General features: G+C 32.7%; 1 protein-coding gene across 1 annotated transcript; it reads right to left on the bottom strand.

The window, feature by feature from the left end:
* Positions 1-513: 513 nt before the first annotated feature.
* Positions 514-23,218, bottom strand: LOC131955773 (phospholipid-transporting ATPase ABCA3). The gene is made up of 23 exons (XM_059320028.1): positions 23,007-23,218; positions 18,066-18,480; positions 17,145-17,447; positions 16,532-16,791; positions 14,665-14,905; positions 13,346-13,519; positions 12,398-12,579; positions 12,140-12,277; positions 11,808-11,937; positions 11,465-11,619; positions 11,192-11,347; positions 10,764-10,974; positions 10,149-10,398; positions 9,610-9,818; positions 7,902-8,500; positions 7,280-7,685; positions 6,612-6,848; positions 4,722-4,870; positions 4,257-4,411; positions 3,804-4,023; positions 3,484-3,671; positions 3,221-3,391; positions 514-2,414 (listed from the first exon to the last, which is right to left on the bottom strand). Exons 2-23 carry the CDS (start codon positions 18,358-18,360, stop codon positions 1,961-1,963), a joined length of 5,283 nt encoding a protein of 1,760 aa, XP_059176011.1. The 5' UTR covers positions 18,361-18,480; positions 23,007-23,218; the 3' UTR covers positions 514-1,960.
* Positions 23,219-24,198: the final 980 nt, after the last annotated feature.

Raw genomic sequence — 24,198 nt, 5'->3', positions numbered from 1 at the left:
TTATTTTCATTTATCTTTAAAGCACATATTTTAAAGCAGTGCAATATATTTATTTCTTTTCAAAAAAAGTATTTGAATAAAGTGAAAGATTGTCCAACATAACAATTGTATATGAAGGCTTATAATTATAACAAAATATTTTATTAAATAATGTATAGTTATAAAAAATAATCTAAAAATTGTATACTGTTTACTTTTACATTACGTACTAACAGAAAGCTATTTTGAATTAAAGAAGTTTAAACAATATTACTGAAAACTATTTTGAATGAAAAAAATGCATAACATATTAGAGAAAGCTATTTTGGATGAAAAAGTTATAAATAAAAGTAAATATACAGTGAAGTAATTCAACATTTCAACATTCAAAGTTGATTTATTAAAATAATAATAAATAATAATAAAACTATTAAAAAAGAGTTCCATTCTATTAAATAAACAACACTAAAAATAAAGAAGAGATTTTAAAAAGTAAACATATTAATTATGCACTACAAAACTGCTTTCAGTAGCCATGTTTTAATTTTTATTTAGCAACAATTTTAAATTACTATTTTACAATTATATATTAAGGTACATATAGCTATAAGCTATTTAAATAACATGGTAGTGACAAAGAATTCTTATATTGACAAAATACCATTTAACTGAAAATTTAATTTGTATAAGATAAATACATATGAAAAATATCAATGAGAAAAAGTCTTTCCATTACAGTTGAGCACCGGTGTGGCATGTAACAAATATCCTTTGTTCAAGTATCTTGTCCAGGAGATTAAATAAAGTTCTTTAAATCTATTTACATTTATTTTATTAACAGCCAAGATCACAAGTTTCATTAATTAATTTAAAAATATCATTATAGAAAACTAAAAAATAAGTGATGAACAAGATTTTTTTTAAACTGCTAGCAAAATTGTAAAAGAAAACAAAATTAGTTTAGTTCAATACTCCTAATTTGCAGCACACTGCCTCATAATTTTTTGTGCAATTCAAAAACCAGATGAATGTAAATATACACAATTGGATTGTCATGTTAGACAAGAGAAGTAAAATGTAAGAAGTAACTGGGTTGACCTAACGTTAAGGCTTAAATGAATATTATTTTTAAAAAAAATTCTTTAAACTTCAGCTTTTAAAATTTCAATTGGCTTTTAGTAGTTAGTAGGGGTAAGAGAAATATTTCCTTGTTATACCCAAATTTATATCATAGTTCAATTTAAACCATTTCTTTACTTGAGTTATTGTTAATTACAAAAAAACTCACAATACATATGATGAATAAATAAATAATATAAAATTTACTGTATATATAAATCTATATTTACCTATGTATATATTTCAACATAGTGGATCTTAGTAAAAAATATATCACAGTTTTCTGTGCTTGTTATGCAAGCAAGCCAAATTTGATAGTAAGCTCTTAGAAATAACAAGATGAAGTTGTTGTTACAAAAACAATTTTAAATAAAAAAATTATAAACTAGTGCATGAATTTTTTTTATAGTGTCAGTACTTTGTATGATTACACTTTCAAATAACTATACAATATATATTTAATGAAAAAGAAACTTGTTACATAAAGTAGGTGTAATGTTTTATCATTGTGATGTTGTGATTTTTTTGTTCAGAAGTTGTTAGTGTGCTGCTTGCTAATTCAAATTCAAACACAGGAAGTCAATGCTAAGCACAGTATCATCCACTAAAGCAAGTATCTTGAAAACTTTCAAGATCATCTTGAGATCAAAGAGCTACAACAATGGAATGTATATGCTAATTTCATGCATATCTGTGCAGTTTTATTTAATTAATATCTAGTAGGCTTTGGTGGGAAAATTGAACTATGCTCATTTTTATAACGTATTACAAGACATAACCAGACCAAATAAATTTTGGTATCACACTAAAGAGAGCAAAACGTCATCTAAGTCTAGTCCTCATGTTACACTGCGGTACAGGTTCATGGTTCACTGTGACGGCATGAACAGGGAAAACAACAGCATCCCTGTCTTTTTCTTTTGACATTGTCTTGGTCTTCTTGCATGCGAGCAAAGTAAATAAAAACTTGTTCCAGTGAGGTCTGACTGACCAGGTAATCTTCTATGCCAAGTCTTTCTCTGGCCCTCTCCATCTCCCCAAACATTTGAGACCAGGTCAGCTGGGTGTCAGTGATGTGGTAGTTGATCATGTTCTCATGAATGTCTGTCAGTTTACTTCTAGGAAAGGTGCTGTTTATAAACTCCATCAGTGGGGCCATGTTGGGTGGGCCCCCATCTGGAGGGTAGGCCACTTTGGCAGTAAATGTGTAGCCTTCCCCAAATTTGTTCTTCAGGTGTTGTATGCTGCCCAGACATTTGAACTGCCCATTTACCATGATGGCTAATCGCGTGCATAGGGCTTCACATTCTTCCATGCTGGGAGAAATGATAAAGAATTGTTAATGAACTTTAAAATGGAAAAAAAAAACATGAAAATATGAAGCCAATAATAAAAATAATTTCTGACTGACTATCCAAACAATCTGAAATTGTTTATATAGTTTGTACATCTCCTCATATCACCACATTCAATGCTGCATGATTTATTGATTGTTTAACATCAGACCCTGATGTGATTGTTTCCAATACTTTTGCTTTGCTTTATTTCGCATGATTTAAAAAAAATAATCTCCTCCCGAATATGTTACAAATGAAACAATTTTTGATACAAATCTCAAAAAATAGTAATTCATGAAAGAATGAACAGACCAACAGAGGGTATTGTTTTTCTTCTATAAGCTACCAGTTGGCACATCAGTATCACTCATGACAAAACAGCCCTGACTAAAAGGGCCCAGATAAAAATGACCCAGTTAAAATAGCCTTAACAAAAGAACTCCAGAATCAAGGACTCGTGACAAAAGACTTACAACCAAAATGTTCAACAGCATAACGGATCTAAAAAAAATAGCTGATAAAAGCATACATCTTAAATAAAATAATTAAATGTCAAAAAAAAAAACAACAGAAATTAAGCAGAACAAATGTGTTCATCAATTGCCTTATACAGGACAGAATAAGTAAAAAAAAAATAAAGCTTATAAGTCTAAAAGTCAAATAAAAGAAATAGCATATTAAGTATCTAGCTTAAATAAAATTCTAAGACTGATATTTTTGTAAGGTTTTGGATTTCATTTAATTAAAGAATTATTGGTTCGAAAGGCAAAAAAAAATTGATCTACCTATGTGAGGTGAGGACTAAAGTTCTCCCGCTGTCTCGAACATCAGACAAAACTTCCCACAACATTCTCCTGGCAACAGGATCCATCCCAGTGGTTGGCTCATCAAGGAAAACAACATCTGGGTCTCCTATCAAAGCTATGGCTGTGCTCAGCTTTCTTTTGTTGCCACCACTGTAACATCATACAATGGTTGATTCATTACACTGGCAAGTCATGCAAGAAACCAGATATAAGTAAACACTACATGTTGAATGAACAAGTACCTGTAGGTGTCACACTGCTTGTCTGCATACTGGGTCAGTGTCATAGCATTCATCAGACTGCTGACAGCTTCAGGTATATCTTGTTCTTTAATCCCACGCAGACGTGCAAATAAGGTCAAAATTTCCTTGCCAGTCAGCTGACCAATCAATGCATCAAATTGTGGACAATATCCTAAGCGCTTACGAGCCTGAGTATAGATTGATAAAATTTTCATCATTAGTACACAGCTTCCAATAGACAATAAAAAAAAAAACATTTAAAATAATGCTATTAGACAAAATCAATGCATAACTAATTAAAGGAAGAAACATAAGCTTACCAATTCCCTCTGTGTTTTAAGACTATAAGTGTCTAAGAAAGCTTCCCCACTACTTATTGAAGTGTCTCCTGTTAACATCATAAAGGTACTAGATTTTCCTGCTCCATTAATTCCAAGAAGACCAAAGCACTCCCCAGCTGGTATTCCTACACTCAGATGATCCACTGCCCGGAAGTCATCATAATACTTTGTCAGATTTTTTAGCACTAGTTTCTCTGAGCTGTAAACAAAAACACATACTTTTGATCAGTTGAAACATTTTGCTTATTGAACTAAGAATTTTTTATTCAAGAAATGTATTAAATCCTGTAAGGTCATATGATAAAGTATAATTTTATAGTTGTGCAGATTGTAAAATGTATTTTAATGAAATTTTTTAAAACATATCTATTACTTACTGGTACAGCATGAAGACTGCGCCACACTAAACAGAATACAATAAACCCAACCCACCTGATGAGAGTAGATTGGGGAGTGCTGTCAATTCTTTCTCTTTCTTTAGCCACATCTTCATCTTCTTGTATAACACTGTCTCTGCTCATTTGTGAGGTGTAGTTCTTTGATGATAGATTGATAGCTTTTTGACTTGGAAACATCATGTACTGAAGCTAAAAATAAAAAAGCTCACTTTCAGAACAGATATTCAGTTTGGCAGATGACAGAGTTTATCTGTTTCTCTGATCTTAGTATATGAACTGATAGAGTGTTCAGCACTACATCTAGGCTGCAATGTGAAGTTTAGATTTTTTGGGTTATTAAAAGTGCTCAACCATACAGTGAATATATTGCAGGTAAATTATCTGTTCTATTTTATCCATTTAAATAAGATAACATAGTTTAATGAAAATAAACATAAAATTTCTGTTTAGAACCTTTAGGTATAAGATTGTAATTTGTTGAAGAATGTATTTATTTTACCTTCTGTAAGATTCCATACTCTGAGAGAAAGATCAAAGTCCACATGACACAGCCTTGGATAACAAGAAAAACCAACATTCGACCAACGCCACTTTTTTCCCAACCAAAATAGTTTTGGTTGTAATAAAAACAATTATCACCGCAGATTCCTGTAAATTTGAATTGAAAAATTAAATTTAACAAACTTTTTAAAAAAGTACTGGCAATAGTTGTTATAAGGATAATTAAATAATAAGGAAGAACAAAAATGTTTAGGTTAAATATTCACATTTTAAACTGAACAAAACAGGTTTTTTACTTTCTTGTGTTTGAAGTATAGTAGAAGTATTGTAATCATGTTAAAATCAAAACCGAGATTTTCACAAATCTCAACATTTTACAACCTCCCTGAGTCGGAAAAACATAGTTTTGTGATTTTGTCCGTATATCTGTGAGTGTGTGTGTCTGTAAACATGATAATAACCTGAGTACCATTATAGCTAGGTTGATAAAAATTTCATGTATAAGTATTATATCAAATTTGTAGTTATGCATCAACTTTTCAGCAATTTCTGGTAACTGGAAGTGGAACTTATTCTACTTTTGGATTTTCAAAAACCTATAACTTAAGTAATGTTTCAGATAGAAATACAAAATTTCAACAGACCATATCGCTACCACCCCCACCCCACCAGTCTGGTAAGCTGTTTACAATCGAAGACTATTAAGGGCAGATAAGTTAGGTCTTAAATGATTTGAAACTTAGGGGAGGTAATAACAAGCTCTGCTTGATCTTTTCAATGTTGTCCTGTAAACTGTCATCACGGACGGCTGCTTTAACGAAAGGGGGGGGGGGTGGAAAGTGAGGGTGAGGATAATCGTCCTTCACGGGCTACTGATAGTGTTTTAAAGCAAAATATTTTCAGTCGCAGCATTGGTGGTGTCGAATTCACAAATTATGAATTGCAGATAAGCAGAAAATAAAACAACTAGATAGCGGCGTATGCTACGTCGTGGGTCAGCTCATCAATTAATAAAACACTGACATTCCGCTATATTAAACAAGCTGCATACCCGTGCTCCGCCACGGTAAATCTTTTTTAAATGCACCAACTTTGGAACAGAACAAAACTAAACACAACACAACACAAACACAATACAAACACAACAAAAAAAAACAACACAACATAAACACAACACAACATAAACACAACACAACACAAACACAACACAAACAAAAACACAAAATAATACACAAACACAACATAAACACAAATGCAAACAAACACAAATGCAAACAAACACAATGCAAACACAAGCGAAAAACAAACACAAAAGACAACACTCATAAATTTGCATTCACATTTTGCTAATTATATTATTGCAACAATAATTCCTTCTTGAAGGTCCGTAGATTTTACATTCACATTTTTTTTATTAGCCTAGAAATCACAAACACAAAAGAAAACACTCATAATATAAACACGACTTAAATGCAAAAATAAATGCATAATGCTCACAGTCTAGCCAATTGCACCAAATCCCGCCCTGTCCGAGCGCCGGTGGACGCGCCTGGCTCAGTGAACGACTATTATAGATACATTGTTTTTTGTTCATTTGACGCACAATTCTTTTTTCTATGAGATTCCATTCTTTCTTAAACAGTTTATGTAATTAAAAATTTATTAAAAATCATGTCTATATCCCGAACTGTCATCCCCCTATAAGAATATTAGAGAAAGTTTAGATCACTCCCACTTTATTAATTAACATTTAACTTAATTTTTTTTAAATAGCAACATAAAAAGATAAAAGCACATAGCTTAATGTCACACATATCTTATTAGCTATTATTTATGATTTCTAAGCCTTTAAAGTTTTTTAAAATGAATTTTGTTGTATAAATCTTACCTGGACAGCATGGATTTTGTAGATGCTTTAAGACATACAATGGACATGCAAATTTATTTTCATAGACAGGCCGACATATGTCTTGAAACTGGTAGTTTTCATAAAATTGCAACATTCCTTGAGATAAACAAAAGTTAGGGAATACAGCCAAGAAAATCCACTCTAGAACTATTGACACATCTTCCAAGCCTATTTGAGGAATGCTTAAAATAGCAACAACAAGGAGGGTGGCCACACCTGAAACAAACACATAAACCATGCATATATTGAACAAATAGTGTACAGTAAGATCTATATTATATTGGGATCTATATTATATTGGGATCTAAATTATTATTACACACTCATTGAAAAAAGAGTGTTGTTTAACAATTTTATAATGGTCATGCAGAAAAAGATAGCCCTCCTTTTCATTTATTTAAAAAAGCTGAGGGTGCATTTTAAGAATATATACCTCAGTTTTATTTTTCACAATATCTTTCTGTGCACAACAATGGGTGCTTAGTGATTATTGTACCCTTATCATTTATCTTTTTAATAAGCATAATTCATTTTGAGTATTATTGTTAAAATTTTGTTGAAATTTATCTTACAAGAAAGAATAATTAATTTTTAAGTAAAAAAAAAGTGTGAAATTAAAAATGATGGTAGACTAAAATAAAACTTACCAGTGAGAATATTGAACATGGTAATCCATACATAAGCTGTAGCTGGTACAGTAAAGGCAAATGAAAAGAAATACATGAAAGGCAACATGGCCCAGCCGTATAAAAGAAAAATTAATATCAACTGAAGCCAATGTAAGTCAACTGTATAATTGCTTATGGAAAAGGCGAAGTAGGACACGATGATAAACAGGCAAGGGATGAAGTAGTTGATGAGGTCCCAGAAGAAGGTTGACACCCAAAAGTTGACTGGGTGAACACCACTGACAAACTGAATGTGCTTGGCCTTCACTGTGCTTTCTCTCACAAGGAACACAACAAAGCTGCTGGCTAAGAAAGCCATGCCAAAACTTAAGTTGAAACTAAGTGTGAATCCTGTAAAGTCTTTTCCACTGGCTTCATCGTTAGCCTGTTATAAAGCAAGAAATTTTTATTAACGTTGCTCAATGAGTTGATTAAGAAGTGCTTTGACTATGACCAGTTAATACCAATGGTTTTATTTTAAAGCTCTGTTACTATAGTTATTAAAAACATCTATTATTACCACTTCATAATAACAAATATTTTAACAACTGTTTCTAATTCCAAAGTTTGAGAAAATAAATTTTATTTTATATTCTGTTACCTTATCAATAGTAAGCCTGGGCAAAGGATGGTTGGCAGTCTCAATGCTGTAATCAGAACTGTTGGTAAAATATTTGACAAGGCCATTAAACATGGCCGTCAGTGAGATAGCAATGCTGTGGTACCCTTGGTTGTTGAAATAAGATGTCACGGAAGAGTTGTTGAACTCCCAGGCAAGCATGTACCTCAGGTTATATAATCCAATATCTTTCATCCCCTTTTGTACTAAGTAGTCTTCAACATTGGAATTATTTTGAAAACCAGGTTCTTTAGAAATATCCACTGGTATGGAAGGGGATTTTGGCATAAACTGGTGGGCAAATGTTTGAGCCATGTCCTCATCAAACAAATCTGTGCTGTAAGGAATGTAGTTTTTCCCAAAGTCCTCTGGGACAAGGCGCAGAAGAGGCATGTCTATGAAGGATGGGAGAGTTTTAAGCACTGTTAAGCCCATGACAGTGAAGAAGAGAGGAATCACAAGCTGGCTGATGGTGACGAGTTTGTTGCGAAATGTGTGGATGGCACGTTTCATGAACATTGCCACAAACTGCTGCAAAAACAACTTCATGCCTGTGTTTTTTTCCAGCCTGTAGTTTAAAACTGGAATGAAATGGGCAAGGATTAAAACATATTTTAAAATTTACAGCACAACACTGTATTTAAACAGTAGGACAACAGCACACAAACATTTCCATTATATTTCTGAGAACAAGCTTTGACTAAAATGCCATCAGATAATTTGAGAAAAATAAGCTCAATGATTTTGATGTTTTGTTTAACCCTTTCCTTTTATTAGGTTCCAGTAAATATGGGACATACAATCGGTATAAGTTATTTAAAATTTCTCAGATTCACATTTGTGATAGGGTAAACAGTATACTCAGGGACAAAAAGATTCACAAATAGTTTTCACTGTTCAAAAATGGTGTAAAAATGCTTTAACCCTTTAGTGTCCGAATGCATAGGAGATTTTTCTTATGTATGGTACCTTTTATTCCATGTAGCTATTAATGTCTCAATGGAAAATACCAGTGAAAGAAGGAAATATTAAGTTTTAAAAAAATATTCTATATATTTTTTTTTTAAATAACAAAAGTGTGGGTTTTTTTTTTTGTAATACTTTGCTTGAGTTGATGTTATTTTTATTGATTATTTTTAAAATCATCGAACTTTTTAGGCTGAAATATAATAAATGAAGACTATTTTCAAGTGCAATGTTTTTTAAAAAACAAGATCTGTTTAAATAATTTTTTAAATACATGTAGTGGTTGAAAAATGTGTAGTCAGCCCTCAGCTGAAATAATTCAAGAGATTAAATTGAAATTTTTTTCCTGTAAAAGACAAGTTGTCACTTTGTTTCTTTAACCTAAAAGGAAGCAAATATTTTTTATTTTGGTCATTATAAAGTAACCTTGTTAAAAATATTAGGTAAAAAGTAACAGAAAGCAGCCTAAAAAAAAAGTAAAGTTTCCCTTTCAAACCTGACGGTCTATGGGGCAAGTGAAGTAGAGTTCACTTGTTTCTGTGACCTCTGCATATGAAGAGATAGTGTGGTCAGCACTAGGCCCAGCCGCCTTTACTTTCCCTAACGTGAGTTAGGTACCCATCAGAGTTGGGTGGACTTAGGGACGGTCTACTGACTTGAACCTGCAAAGCAGCCTGTATGTAGTTATTTGTCAATAGATGAAATTTTAAAAATATAAACTTACTCAGAGGTTGAGATGAGGGGGAATCATTCTGAGACAGATCTAGCAAGGCACTGTCTGGCTCTCTGTATATCCTATGATTGATGGGGTGTTCAAGGTTGCCATTATTGCTGTATGGGACTGTGCTGGTACTTGTGGTAGTTGGGCTGGTGCTCTTATCATTGAACCGTGATAATCTGTCTTTACCATTACTGGCAGCAGATTCCCCAACTCTACAGAAATCATTGCAATAAGAAAACAATTAAATACTGACTGACAATAGAGATTCAGGATTACTACATTCATGAGCCAACACATTATTTTTTTGGACTACAGATAATCACTGAGTAAATGTACAAATGAATTTCTAGGTGACAACATTTACTATTATAATAAACTATTTCTGTGCAATATAATAAGCTATATGAGGTTATACAAGAATAACTTTAAAAATATTAATCTCAAAAGAAAAATGAGTTATCGTTTCATTATATATGAAAACTATCAAATAAATTCTTTGTGTTTGCAGGAGTAAACTTAAAGGACATAGGGAATATTCTCACTTTAAAAAGACCTCTTCCATTGTGGTGACTGAGGCACCAAAGCTGCTGATGCCCAGCTCCCTCTGTCTCTGTTCTAAATTTGCAAAAAGTGCCTCAAAGTTTTCCACGCAGTTTTGGGGGAGAATAAAGCTGAGTTCTGCTCCTACGTTGCTCTCTAACTCAGCTGTTGGTATGTGCTGCTTGACCACACATATGATGTTCTTTACATCACAGGTGGGTTCCTTGACCACTACCATATGGTAGCCAGCTCCTGGTGAGGTAAACATCACATTAAAAGTTTTGGTGAACAATGATAATTTTAAGAATTAAAAAAATGCTAAATTTAATGTTAGGAACTATTAGCATAGAAAAGAAACAAAACTATGAAACCAAATAAAGTTAACAGATTAACAGAAAAATAATAGAAAATAACATTTATCAAAAAATAATATAAAAATATTTTATATCTTTATAAATATGTGGTTATGAGTATTTTTAAGCTTAATAATGCTCGAGAATTATTTAAAATTGAATCTAAAAAATTGATATATTCCTAAGTCAAAGCTCAATTAAAAAAAACTAAACTATAAGCAACAATACATAAAAATATTCATAATAATAAAACAAAAAACCCACCATATTTCTTTTTCAAGAAAAGAGAACTCCCGTAGCACTTGACAATCCCATCTGCCATGATGGCAATCCTGTCACCAAGCAAATCAGCTTCATCCATGAAGTGAGTACTGAGTACCATAGTCCTGCCAGCTCGATTTTTTTGTAAAACTGTCCATATGTTGCGCCTAGCATTGGGGTCAAGGCCAGAAGAAGGTTCATCCAAAAATACTACCTAGCATTTTAAAAAAACAAAAAAATATTTTGTTACAATAAGTTTGATCAAAACTATTATTGAAATAATATCTTAATGGATTTTTGAAAAAGTTATTTAAGAAATCTGAAAATAATTAAACCATACCTTAATAACAGCATTGATTCTCTTGTAATAAACATAATTAAGAAGAAAATATTATTTAAAAATGAAGTTAGAAAGCAACTTTCGCAGCTACCTTTGAGTTTCCAATGAGTGCAATACAAACAGAAAGTTTCCTCTTCATCCCACCAGACAAGGTTTTTGACTTGGCCTTAAGTTTGGGGAAAAGTTCCATGTCTTTCAACATCTCTGAGCACTGTGGCATTATCTGGTTCCTGGGTACACCTTTAAGCTGATATAAAAAGCATACATTTGCATGTAATAGGCTCTTGTTTGTTTGTTACTGTGTACATTGTATTTTTAATATGGTAGCTCTTCTACTAAAAAGTTTAGTTTTGTCCAGACATACCAAACCAAAGAAAATCATATGCTCCTCCACTGTGAGGTTATCAAACAAAATGTCATGTTGGGGACAAAGGCCAAGGCTGCTGCGGACCTCACTGATCTCCCGACGGATATCAAATCCATTAATGAGAGCAGTGCCACTGGTTGGTGGGTAGAAACCTGCAAGTTTACACATTATTTACACATTACATTTTTTAAAAACTATTAATGTAAATTTATCTGACTCAAGTGTTTAACCATGTTCCTCTTAAAACATAAACATAAATTATTCCTGACACAGGCAAATTCTATTTGATTAAAATAGTAACTAGTAACACCGTAGACAGAAAAATTTGTAACCAACGTACCGGTCAGCATAGACATTGTAGTAGTTTTGCCAGCACCATTGTGACCCAGTAATGCAGTTATCTGTCCTTCATACATATTTAATGTCATCCCAGCAACAGCAACTTTTTTCTTCTTACCACTGCCATACACCTGAAACACAACATAAACATCATCTTGCAACTAGGAAAATATTTTAGGTATAACAGCAAATTTAAAATAAGATCACAATATTTTGCAAATATCATTCAGGAAATTTTTACTTATATAAATAGTCATTACAAAGCTCGTACCTTTACAAAAAATATGGAATATAATGAAGCTTGTATATATGTTTAAATAGCCTTAAATTTACTTTGCGAAGATTTCTAATCCTAATCCCAGCATGCTCATTTGGTTCTTTCTCAAACAAAGATGGATCCTGCCCTACATTGACAGCGTCATCAAGTTCAGTATAGTCTAGAGGGGAATGGCAACATCCCCAATAGCTTTTCTGTTAAAAATTTTAATAGATTTTTCATCAGACAATTTTATTACACTGGTGGAGTTATAATTATTTTTCAAATAATAAGTGTATCCTGTGCTTTAAAAAGAGATGTAATGATAAACCTACCAAAACTGGGAAATACCAAGGTTGTGGGACACCATAGTCCCCAGGGAAAACAGCTTCAATGTACCAGGCAATCAGACAGTGAATGACTGAGTCTACAATCAACATGATGAGCACAAACATCATTGAGAAGTCATCATCCACAGACACACCAGAGTTAAGTGTTGACAACTGAATCCCTGAGCCTGCAAGTATTATAGTTAATACGTGGATTAAAACACAGTTATATCAAGTTAGCAAGTTCTCTAATGGCAGTATTTTAAAACATTAATATAATAATATTAATAGCCTATATGATAATCATGCTTAAAACTGCAACCCAAGCCTAAAAAAGTTGCCTTACACCTCTACAATCCCACTACTTATAATACCACCCCCCAACTCTATCTAATGACATGAATCTTGACTCACCCACTCCCTCAAACATGCCCAGCAATGTACCACCATATGCCACAGCCACCCCCCCCCCATCTAATGACAAGAATCTTGACTCACCCACTCCCTCAAACATTCCCAGCAATGTACCATCATATGACACAGTTACCCCCCCCCCCCTCACTCTATCTAATGACATGAATCTTGACTCACCCACTCCCTCAAACATGCCCAGCAATGTACCACCATATGCCACAGCCACCCCCCCCCCATCTAATGACAAGAATCTTGACTCACCCACTCCCTCAAACATGCCCAGCAATGTACCATCATATGACACAGTTACCCCCCCCCCCCAACTCTATCTAATGACATGAATCTTGACTCACCCACTCCCTCAAACATGCCCAGCAATGTACCACCATACGACACAGCTACCCCCCCCCCCCCCCACTCTACCTAATGACATGAATCTTGACTCACCCACTCCCTCAAACATGCCCAGCAATGTACCACCATATGCCACAGCTACCCCCCCCCCCCCCACCCTCTCTAATGACATGAATCTTGACTCACCCACTCCCTCAAACATGCCCAGCAATGTACCACCATATGCCATGGCCACCTGAAAGTCCAGACAGGAAACCAGCTTGGCAACAAAACTTAGAGTTGTGTATCTTTGTTGCAAGAAAAAATATGGGATGTACATGCAAAAATACATGATCCCTGCTATGGCTGCTCCAGTGTTGGCTGAAATGGAGTAAATCAAATCAATTTTCTTTTTAAAAAACTGTGTAAATAATGTAGAGTACCGTAAAATATTTGCAATAAAAATTTTACTTAGAACACAAAATTAGGAATCGCTCCAACACTGTTGATTTCTGAATTAAAACTTCATAGCTAAAAATATTTAAAATATTGTAATGCATTGAAACTTTTATAACATCTCCACTCTTTCTAATAAAAATTTAATATAGGCCTAATATTAAAGTTTTTTTCAACATTTTAAACAATAAAGTTGTTTTTAGAAAGTTTCTTACATATTGAAAATAATAATTGAAAATAATGGTCTATCACGTAATGGTAGGGCATGTATTAAATTATCTGGAAAAAAATGTGATTGCTTGCAGGAATCTATTAGAGGATCTATGGTAGTGGCTCATTTCCTAAAGGCTGCAAACTTCATATGTTCAAGTTATGCTACTTAAAAGTGCTTCCATTTTAGCACAAGTTTAGTGATATGGGTAGGTAAGTTACACCACTTATGCACTGTCCAACCCCCTCTTGTCTGATGGTTCAGTAATTAGTTAAAAAGAGCTAAGTTTTTATGTTAAACGAAGCTGTTGATGGTATTTCCCAGCATGTCTATTAACAGCTTTTGCAGGTGCAACTTTGAAGAGCATTTTTTACTGATGTCATATTATCAAACAGCCCGCTCAGATTTTCTTTCAAAATTATCTGCTGTCTTTTGCATAATTTTCCCATTGCTTTGCTTAAATTGCTCTTGTTTAGCAACTGTTTATTTCTGCATTTTAATTAGTCAGGGTTTCTGCTTAGAACCATTCTTCTACGACTAAGTATGCACACTCGAAGATATTTTTATGAGTACTATGTCTTCTTCATCCTATAATACCTCATATTTGATTTTTAACTTCCAGCTATACTCCTTTCTAATTTTATAGCTCAGGGAAAATAGCATGACATCATTTAAAGACTATCCGTAAATGTAAAGTTATTTTATTTTTCAAAAACAAAATAACAATTTTTTTGTTATTTTTACTACCTTTTACCTCTAAGAAAGAATTCATTTGTGTCAAACTATTGTTTATTTTATGAGAGTTTTTACAAATTTTTCCTTTTTTCCCCCCTTTTTTAAAAATTAATTGTACACTCACCTTTAGCAAAGAAGACACTGATGGCAAAACAGTATGTGATGGTAGCTATAGCATAGCAAAAAAAGTAGATAAATATGATGAAAGGATTTGTTTCTGCTATAACAGCTCCCTTCTCATGGTCAAGCTCTATACAGTAGAACAAGGTCATGATTGAGATGGAGATGAGCAGAAACAGGATGTGTTTAGTAAACCAAGCCACCCAGTGCAGCCAGTTGTTGATTCCCATCATCTTCATACTCTCCTACATATGGAAACACATTTTGGCATTGTCATAGATACGTTACCATCTTGAAGGTTCATTAAACTTTTTTTAAAAGTGAAATTCTAGAATTTCTCCAGACATTATTTAGAAAATTTCTATGTTAATAATGATAATGTTTAGCAACTGTTTATTAAACAATGCAAAAATAGTAGTTGAATTGCAATATAGAGGCAATAGAGCTAATGTTTATAATGATGTTTCTCAAATCAATTGTCAGAAAATTAGTCTGTCTACCCCTAAGACATTTTTCTCAGTAACAAAAGCATTGCTCATTGATCAATCATAAAATTTATTATCCCATTGATTGCTCCGATTAAATAAAGCTCCATGTCTGGTAAAAAAAATTAAAAACAAATAAATTGACTCAAAAAGTGCTACCTATGTAATTCTTACATGGAAAATTTTCCAAAATACATTCCGATTGTTTTGGATAATTTGTAAAAAGCTAGCCAGAACTTTAAAAAATTGCATGCTATGAAAATTTTAGAATGTTTCAAATCTGACCTTACTATACAGCAAAGAGTAATAAAAATGTTAAAACTTAAAAATTTAAATTCTATCACAATGTTACAGTTTTTCTTGCAACTACACAATTCTGTTAGAACACTCTTTGCCAAAGTTCAAGTACACTGAAAACACTTTGAAAACGTTCATGAAAGAGTAGCAAATATATATCATGGCATGTTCAAATTATTTATTTTAAAAATTTTGCTTAATACATACACCTATATTTTTATGTTGTTTAATGCAAGTATGTTCAAAATTGCCACTGTAAAAATTTGACAAGTGCATGTCTTATACTTTTTTTAATGAATTTTAAAAATGACTTCCCCCCTCCCAAACAAAATAGAAAAAAATATAGTAAATATATACTTTAACCAGTGTCTATCCCATTTATTCCCCCCCCCCCCCCCAGAGAAAAAATGTTTGAAAGAAAGAAAGATACTCTGTTTTCCTTTCAATGTTTCCAAACAAGTTTCTTTTTCTATAAAGAGCCATGCAGGAATAACAGAATAACTATACTTTACAGCCTAGCAACAGCCTGTAAATGATGTCACACTTATTTATCAGAACTTAATCTTTCAATTAATGACAACCTTTGGGATCAGTCTTTTGGTGAATAACAGACTTACTAAGCAGTGACATATTTAAAAGGGTCAGAGTGAGTTCACACACACCAAAAACTAAGGCCTAACTACCAGTTCTAGTCAGTACATGAGTGATTGGGTTTGGGTGAGTTGCGAGACAAATGTAAACCAAAAACTTTCAACAATGAAACCCACCAAGGAAACGAAAGTTACAACAAAGAAACTCTTAATTAGAGCTGTTCACAATTATTTATTTTTACATTTAAAATGGAAAACTTCTTGGCTTCTTCAAACTTCTTCAAATTATTTTTAAAAACTTTATATACAAAACAAACCAACAAGTATTTCAAAACAAATGTAACACCGTTACATGGGTTTCAATAAAAGTCATAAATTTTTTAAATAATATACATTTAGACTTCTACTAGATGCTCTTAAGTCAAAATGAAACAAAAACTAAAGAAAAGTTTACAGCTTATCTAGCTAGTAAAAATCAAACTTGAGTAGAGGGACCTACCTTTAGCTTCCTTTCCTTCTCCAAAACAATGTCCCTTGCAATGCCCAGGACAATTACAATTAAACTCAGCATGACCACCATAGGGAATTGTTGCTGGAGCACCAGTACGTAGTTGTCTTCCTTGTATGGAGGATATGGTTGACGCTTGAGTTTCAGATTTGTAGATTTGTACTTTACAAAAGCTTCATCAGTCAGGAACTCCTTCATTAGTGAGTCATCTACAGCATGCTGAATGGCTAGAAATCCTTCTCTTGAATATTCTTGGATTAGATTTAATGAGCGTTAAAAAAAAACTAAATTGTGTATATGTATATCACACAATAGAAAATAATAAATCTTGTTGTAAAGGACAATATTTTGTTTCCATTTTCTAAACATACTACTATTTCAATTTATTTTGATAGACTCAATGCTAATGAAATTAAGAAATCACACTTTAACTATTATGATGGAAAATAAAAGGAATATAATTCCAAAACTAATTTGTCAAACATGTTTCAACTTCAACATGAGAAGAAAAAAAAAATTCTAAGTAGGCTACTATCAGTATTAAAGAATGAGATGCCTTATGTGCAATGTATGGCTAGAAAAGAACTAAATAGACTAGACTCACCAGGATCTCCATCACATGGGTTTTTAGCTTCTCTTGGCCCAACTATTTGGTAAGGTGGAAACATGAAATTGGTTGACCATGCTATGTTGCTCTTGATACCAACTTTCTGTTTGCCCGTAGATAGCAATGGCCCATACCTGAGGCGGATCTTGTACACCACATTTTTGTCAGGCACTTGTGTACCACTGACATTTTTGAAGTCACTGGTGAAAACTACTCCACCCAGATAGGCATAAGACTCATTGTTAATGTTGTTGACTTGGGTGATGGTGTCAATCATTTCATCTTCACTTGTAAAATGATCTGCAGATTTGGATGTACTGAAGGGTTATTTGGTACAAAGATTTATATACTGTAAGCTCTTAAGGGTAAATTTTAAAAAATGTATGCAAAGAAAGGTGGTTTAATTGCTAGATTTCTGTAAGGTATGTCATTGTGCAGGTTAGAGAAGAATAATGACATTTTCACCAGTGTTTCTCCCAGTATCCATAAAAATTAAACTGACTTGGAAAATTAATAAATACTAAGGCAAAGTCTAACTTGTTTTAGAGTAACTTAAATATTGTTATGAGAAGAAATGGTGGTTGGGAAATATACAATATCTACATTTGCCAATGTAAACAAAATAGTAAACTATACTTCATCTACCTTCTAGAACTTTAGGTCGGACAGGGTAATTTTGACTTATAGTCATTTTGTTGTAGTTGTTTTTCTCAGTGGGATTTTCAGGAATTTTTATCTAAACTTTTGTAAAATTTGTAAAACTTTTTGTAAAATTTAGCAAAAATGACTATTATGAGGGCTGTTTTTATATTTGCAATTAAAAGCTAATAAAATACTTCGAAATAGTAATATATTAAATTTCTCTTTGCTTTTGGGATGATATCATAGATTAGTAAAATACACACACAACTTATTTACCCATGGGTAGGCGTAACGTCAGATTTGCTCTGTCCATTATCCGTTTTGTGGCATCATTAAATGGACTGTAGGCAAGTATTTTATCCGTAAGATTAGGGTTTAAGTTTCGATACTCGCAGGGGCTCCAGTATGTTGGCAAAGGGTGTGGTGTGCTTTCAACCCTCAGCCGAAGCGTCATCAGAATTAAAGAAAACAGTGTGGGTAATCCTATTTCAAAGATTGTTGCTATTGGTTTTCTTTTCTGTATTAAAAAATTCTTCCATAACAGAAGTCGAAACTTTAAAAAAGACCTCATAATTCCTGGTTTAAATACCAAAAGTTTTAAAAGTAGAAATTTTTTTCCTTCCGAATCAAAAAAGGTTACAAATCAAAACTTTATGGCTTTTTGTGTCAGAATGTACTTCCTTGGTCCAGTCTGAAATATAGAATAAAATGTGTACTGTTCAACAACAAGAGAGTCCCATATAAATAATAGAAAAAAAAACTTAAGCTACACGGCTTTACCACAACTGTGATGCTAACTTCCCAAACAAAACCATGTGATCCCATACAGTGACTGAGTGGACTGATGTCATTCACCAGTATAGCAGGTCATGTGATAAATGTAACTTTTATGTAACTACTCCCACACTCAGGTCACTGACAACACAATAATATATTTTCTAACCTGTCATACAGTTTAAAGAAGTAGATAACAATGGTCAATCTTATGAACAATCAAAAATAATTATCTGATTGTAAAGTGGGTCATAAACTGATGGTTATCAAGTTTCAAAAGATAATAATTTGTGTGCACTAAATAACCAGAATGTTTATGTTAAATACAATCTTCTAGTTACTTATAAACTTGCAAAGCATATAACTGAGGTTTTAGATTTTTTTAAATGTTACAAACTTTTTTTTTACAAACTTTTTTAGCGCAATTTCCATTCTGGAGAATTGCGTTTATTTTATCTATTTAAGCTGAAAAAAGTTGTAAAGTTTTTATTTCTTATTCATGCACTCACTGGCATTGTCTCAAGTCAATTGAGTTAGAGGGTTTGTAGCAAATCCTGTAAATCAATTTTGACCACTCCTAATGCAGTCACTTCATTCAAACTTTCACGTTTTTGTTTTTCAGATGAATGCAAAGGTAACTAATTCTTAATATAATTAAAATGTTATCTGGAAATAAGTTTCAGACCAAACAGCAAGGCACACTGCATTGCAAAATTTAATTAAAACAATTTGTATCTTAGGTTAACATCAAAACACAAAACTGCATCTGCATTAAACAAAACCAAAAATGTTATCTCAAAATAACCAATACAGACTTGCAAAAGCTTATACAATAAAAGAAAAATCAATTATGATGTCATAAAAAAAGAACATTTAATAATAGTGAAGTGGATTTTTATTTGAAGAGCAGTTTTAGATAATAATAAGAACATCACAAGTGCTCATGAGTCTAAAAATATAAAAGTGTTATCTTACAGGGGTGACTGTGTTAATAGTCTAGAATAGAAAATTTATATCATTACTGTATTTTGTTTTCATGTTAGCTAAGAAGCCAGTAATAAGCAATTACAGGGGCGTAGCAAGGGGGGGGGGCGGGGGTGCGGACCGCACCGGGTGACACCATTTAGGGGGGTGACACCAAGGCAAAAAATAGCAAAATATATGGAGAAAAAGTTGAGAGGGGGGTGCAAATCGAAAGTTTGAGGGGGGGGGGGTGCAAATCAAAAACTTGAGGGGGGGTGCAAATCGAAAGTTTGAGGGAGGGGTGCAAATCGAAAATTTGAAAGTTTGTCCCCGGGAAGGGTCGCTACGCCTCTGGGGGGGTGACACCATTAAGTGCCGCACCGGGTGACACCCGACCTCGCTACGCCACTGAGCAATTATCAATAATTTTATTTCAAAGTTTAGACGGTTTTTTTATATTTTGATTTTACATCATTTTGGAAGTTCAAAACATGAAACATCTATTGTCTCCAAATACAATGCAGATTCTATCTTAGTTATTGAATGATGTCAGTAGATTCACTCCCAGCATTGCCTTACTGTTTTGGGAATATATTAAATTAAATGTCTGTATGTAAATATTGATGTTTGAGAATATATATATATATATATATATATATATATATATATATATATATATATATATATATATATATAACCCTATATATATATAGGTGATATATATATAACCCTATATCTTACTGTAAAACTGACCCTGACCACAACCAACCACAATCACAAACAAACATAAAAAAACAACCACATAAACATAAACCCTAACCATCACTACAAACTCAACCAAAACATAAACACAAACCTAAACTCTAAAACTAACCCTAAACACAACCACAACTTCAAAAAAAAACAAATTTTAATTTATTCTAATGTAATTTTAATTTTTTAAATAATCATGTAAACGGGAGTAATTTGTATGATTTTTTTTTCAGATAAAATATTACTTTTTGTGAATGATAATAAACTTTTTTTATATTACACTTTACATTAATTAAAATGATAAATGATATTTATTGAGTTTTCCAGATACCAATTCAGATTTATGTACATCTAAATATTTAACATTTGCTCTGTCCATTTTGATTATGAATCATTACATATTGCACTAGCTGTTATCCACCACAGTATCATGTAAGAATATTTAGCTCTTTACACTACACCATCATAGCAAACAATTGTGAAGGGTAAGATTGACTTAAATGGAAAATAAACAATGAAAATATATAAGAAAATTTAACAGAACATTGCGCACACAACAAAAGACAACATACCTCATTTCCACTATAAAAATAAAAGCCACCAATAGTATTAAATACTAAATAATATTTGCAGCCCAGATCAATTACCTCCTCTAAATTACCACCCTGTGTAATTATCCTAATGTACACAATACATATTTTGACAATACCTATCACTGTTTTTCCCCATAGTCATCTCCCTGTCCCTAACCAAAATCATATGCTTATCCCTTCACTCTATCCCTATTCTGTATTATATTCTATCATTATCATTATGGTTGCCGTTACCAATATCACCCTAACCAGTGGGTTACCATTAATTACTGTTACCCTAATTGATGTGTTACTGTCTGATGGTAGGTAACTTTGGGAAAAAATTGAAGAAAAGCATCGCTATATCTCTATACCAACCCATATTAATCATGAAACAGCTACTTGCAAGTTTTAAATGGCTTACATAGTAGATATATAGATCAAGTACTAGTAGGCTTATATGACCGCACATTTTTAAGAAGAAAAAACAATTTTAAAAATAGTTTCGCCTATTAAAACTAGAGACATATAATTTTGGTACCAATAGAATGCTAAAGTCAAAAATGCTCCCTCCAATAAACTCATATGGTTTGGATAAAATAATCAAAAATTTAATTCTCATGCTGGGACATGCTACTACCTACCGACTACCTACTATAGTTATAGTTAAGTAGAGCAATTATTTATTCAATTAGTAGGCCTAGCCCTATAGACTATAGTCACACTATAGTGCCTATAGCCTATACTATTAATATTAATTATTAATAATTATTACTTTATTAGGTATAGATCTCTATCTGCTATTTAATATTTAATCTTTTTTACATTTTTTTATCACTCTCTGTTAATATTGCTATTACATTTTTTAGAGCAATTTTTACTACTAGATATAGATCTACTATTTAGGATTTTAGGCCTAATTACTAAAATTAGTAATTAGTAAGGCCTAATGCCTAATTAATACTAGGCCTAATTACAATTTTTTTTAATTAGGCCTATTTATTAGAAAATATTAAGGTAAGGGCCATTTTCTTAATAATTTTTTTGGCTTTTGTAATTTTGAAGGGCTAAAAAATAAAAAATAATTTCTAAAATCTAATATATAAAGCTCAGTTCTGTATGTAACGAATATGTTTGTCGTTGGTCTTGGATGGATTTAAGTGTTAGACAATTATCGTGCGCATTTGTCTAAATTTATGAGTTAAAAAATTACTATTGAAAGTGTTGGGAAATAATTTTCATTTTTCAAATTATAGTAATAATTGTCGGCATGTTCATTCAACACAAGTTTTTAAAAAATATCATCTTTTACAAAAATTCTAATTATGTCTTTATTTAGTCCTATAGCACTTACTTCCCTTTGATAAATTAGGAAAACACAATTACTTCCCTTTATAAAACCATTGCATTAGTGGAAAATAATTTACTTTTTATTACTTTGTTTTGGTGTTGGGAAAAAAAATAATTACATAATTAGTGGGGATTGATCAAGTGCAAATGTTGTAGGTATTTTACGGATAAGCTTGGAATATTAAAATTGTTCATTAAATTGAAACAGGCGCGTTCGTTTAAGTGAGTGCAAAAGACTATGAATAAGTTGGGGTACTATAGTCGTTCATTAAGCTAAAACAGGTGATTCCGCCCCGGGCGTTTATGTTCGCGTTAGTGTTTTCTTTGTGTTTAGGTGGGTTTGCGTTAGTGGTTGCGTTTTTATTTGGTTCGTTTTTGTTCTTTCTTTTTTCATTTTTGTTTGTGTTTTTTTTGTTTGGGTTTGTATTTGTGTTTTTGGTTGGTTTTACGTTTGGATTTGGTTTGTTTTCGTTTGCTTTTTCGTTGTTTTTTTTTTGTTGGTATTGGTGTTTGTGGTTGGGTTTGTTGTTAGGTTTTTGTTTTCTTTTGTATTTGTAATTGTGTTAGCGTTATCCGTTATGTTTGCGTTTTGTTGTTTTGGTTGGTTGTGGTTGGGGGGGGGGGGGGGGGGGGGTAATGCCGGTTTATGATGATTACTAAACACACAGGTAATGGTCTTTAACAGAAGGGTTTTTCACAGAAGCCAGAGCAGGGCCTGGCCGGGACGGCTAGTAAAATATAAAATTAAATTTTTTTTTTCGTTAGAATCGTTAGAATGAGTGAGAGTCAAGTGAGAGTGACTAACCACACACTTTGTGAAGAACAATTTCCCTGCGCTTATCTGCAGATACCCGATCTAATCGATGTGATTAGGCCTAACTGTGGACGGAACCAACTTTCTTTTATATAACATTAATAGAGATTAGATAACAACTTTGTTACAAATTTTACCGTTGTTATTAGTGCTAAAAATAAAATCGAAAGTAAAACATAAAGCGGAAGCTATTAATTTAAAACGTGGATTGGTTAAAATAATTAAGGTATTTTAAAAGACAAAAATATCAATAATTAAATAAACAAATAGGGCCTACTAGAAAGCAAAAAAAAAAAATAATATTTAAAAAGCATTCATTGATCTGTTAGATTGCCGAGTGTTTAAAGTAATTTAAGCTAGATTCTATAAATCATGTAGAAGTAGATAATAATATATACTTATTTCGACTAGAAATCTAGATATTATTTTATTATTTTATTATTACATCAAGATCTAGATCGCTAGATGCTAGATTTAAAAAAAAATTAGATCTAGATCTAGATAGATCTATATCTAATGTTAAAAACACCACCGTACGACCAGCGTTTCTTATTTCTCCGGGGAAGGGAGGCACTTGAAATTGTCTGGGGGGGGGGGGGGGACGACTAAAATTCCGGGCGGCGGACACTGTTAAAAGTATATATTTTCTATATAAATTCCATTTCGTGCGGGGGGGGGGGGGGGGGAGATGCCTGGAAGAAACTCTGCGTACGACGGTGGGTGGAATCCACCCTATTTCATTTGTAAATATCTGGGCACATTATCTGGACTGGCGTACTGGGTTTTCATATATGCTGCATCTACCCAGTCTACTATAATAAGGACACGAAAAACGCATCTTTAACCAATTTATTTAGCCTATTATAAGTTATGGGCCTTTATAAAAATCAGTACCCCTTTAAGTCGTCATGGGTGGGAAAAACCCGGTGACAAAATAAAGAAGTAAAAAAAAAGGTAAACAAGTACAGGAACTTTTTAAATTCTACCAATGACTAACAATGCTAAAACAACCGGGAAATCAAGCGGCAATGTTCTAATAGCTTTGGCCTTGCATAAGTTGAACTGTTCTTGAACTTTTGGAGGTCATTCAAGGACAGTGACCGTAACATCACACAAGACAACAAATTCGACTTGCTGTTAAATGAAAATTTTTATATCCTAAACACTCGCTATTTGACACCGG

This window comes from Physella acuta, unplaced genomic scaffold, assembly GCF_028476545.2.
Source record: "Physella acuta isolate Inbredline_101_S28 unplaced genomic scaffold, ASM2847654v3 ptg001101l, whole genome shotgun sequence".
Lineage (NCBI taxonomy): Eukaryota > Metazoa > Mollusca > Gastropoda > Physidae > Physella > Physella acuta.
This window is presented reverse-complemented; position numbering and strand designations above follow the sequence as displayed.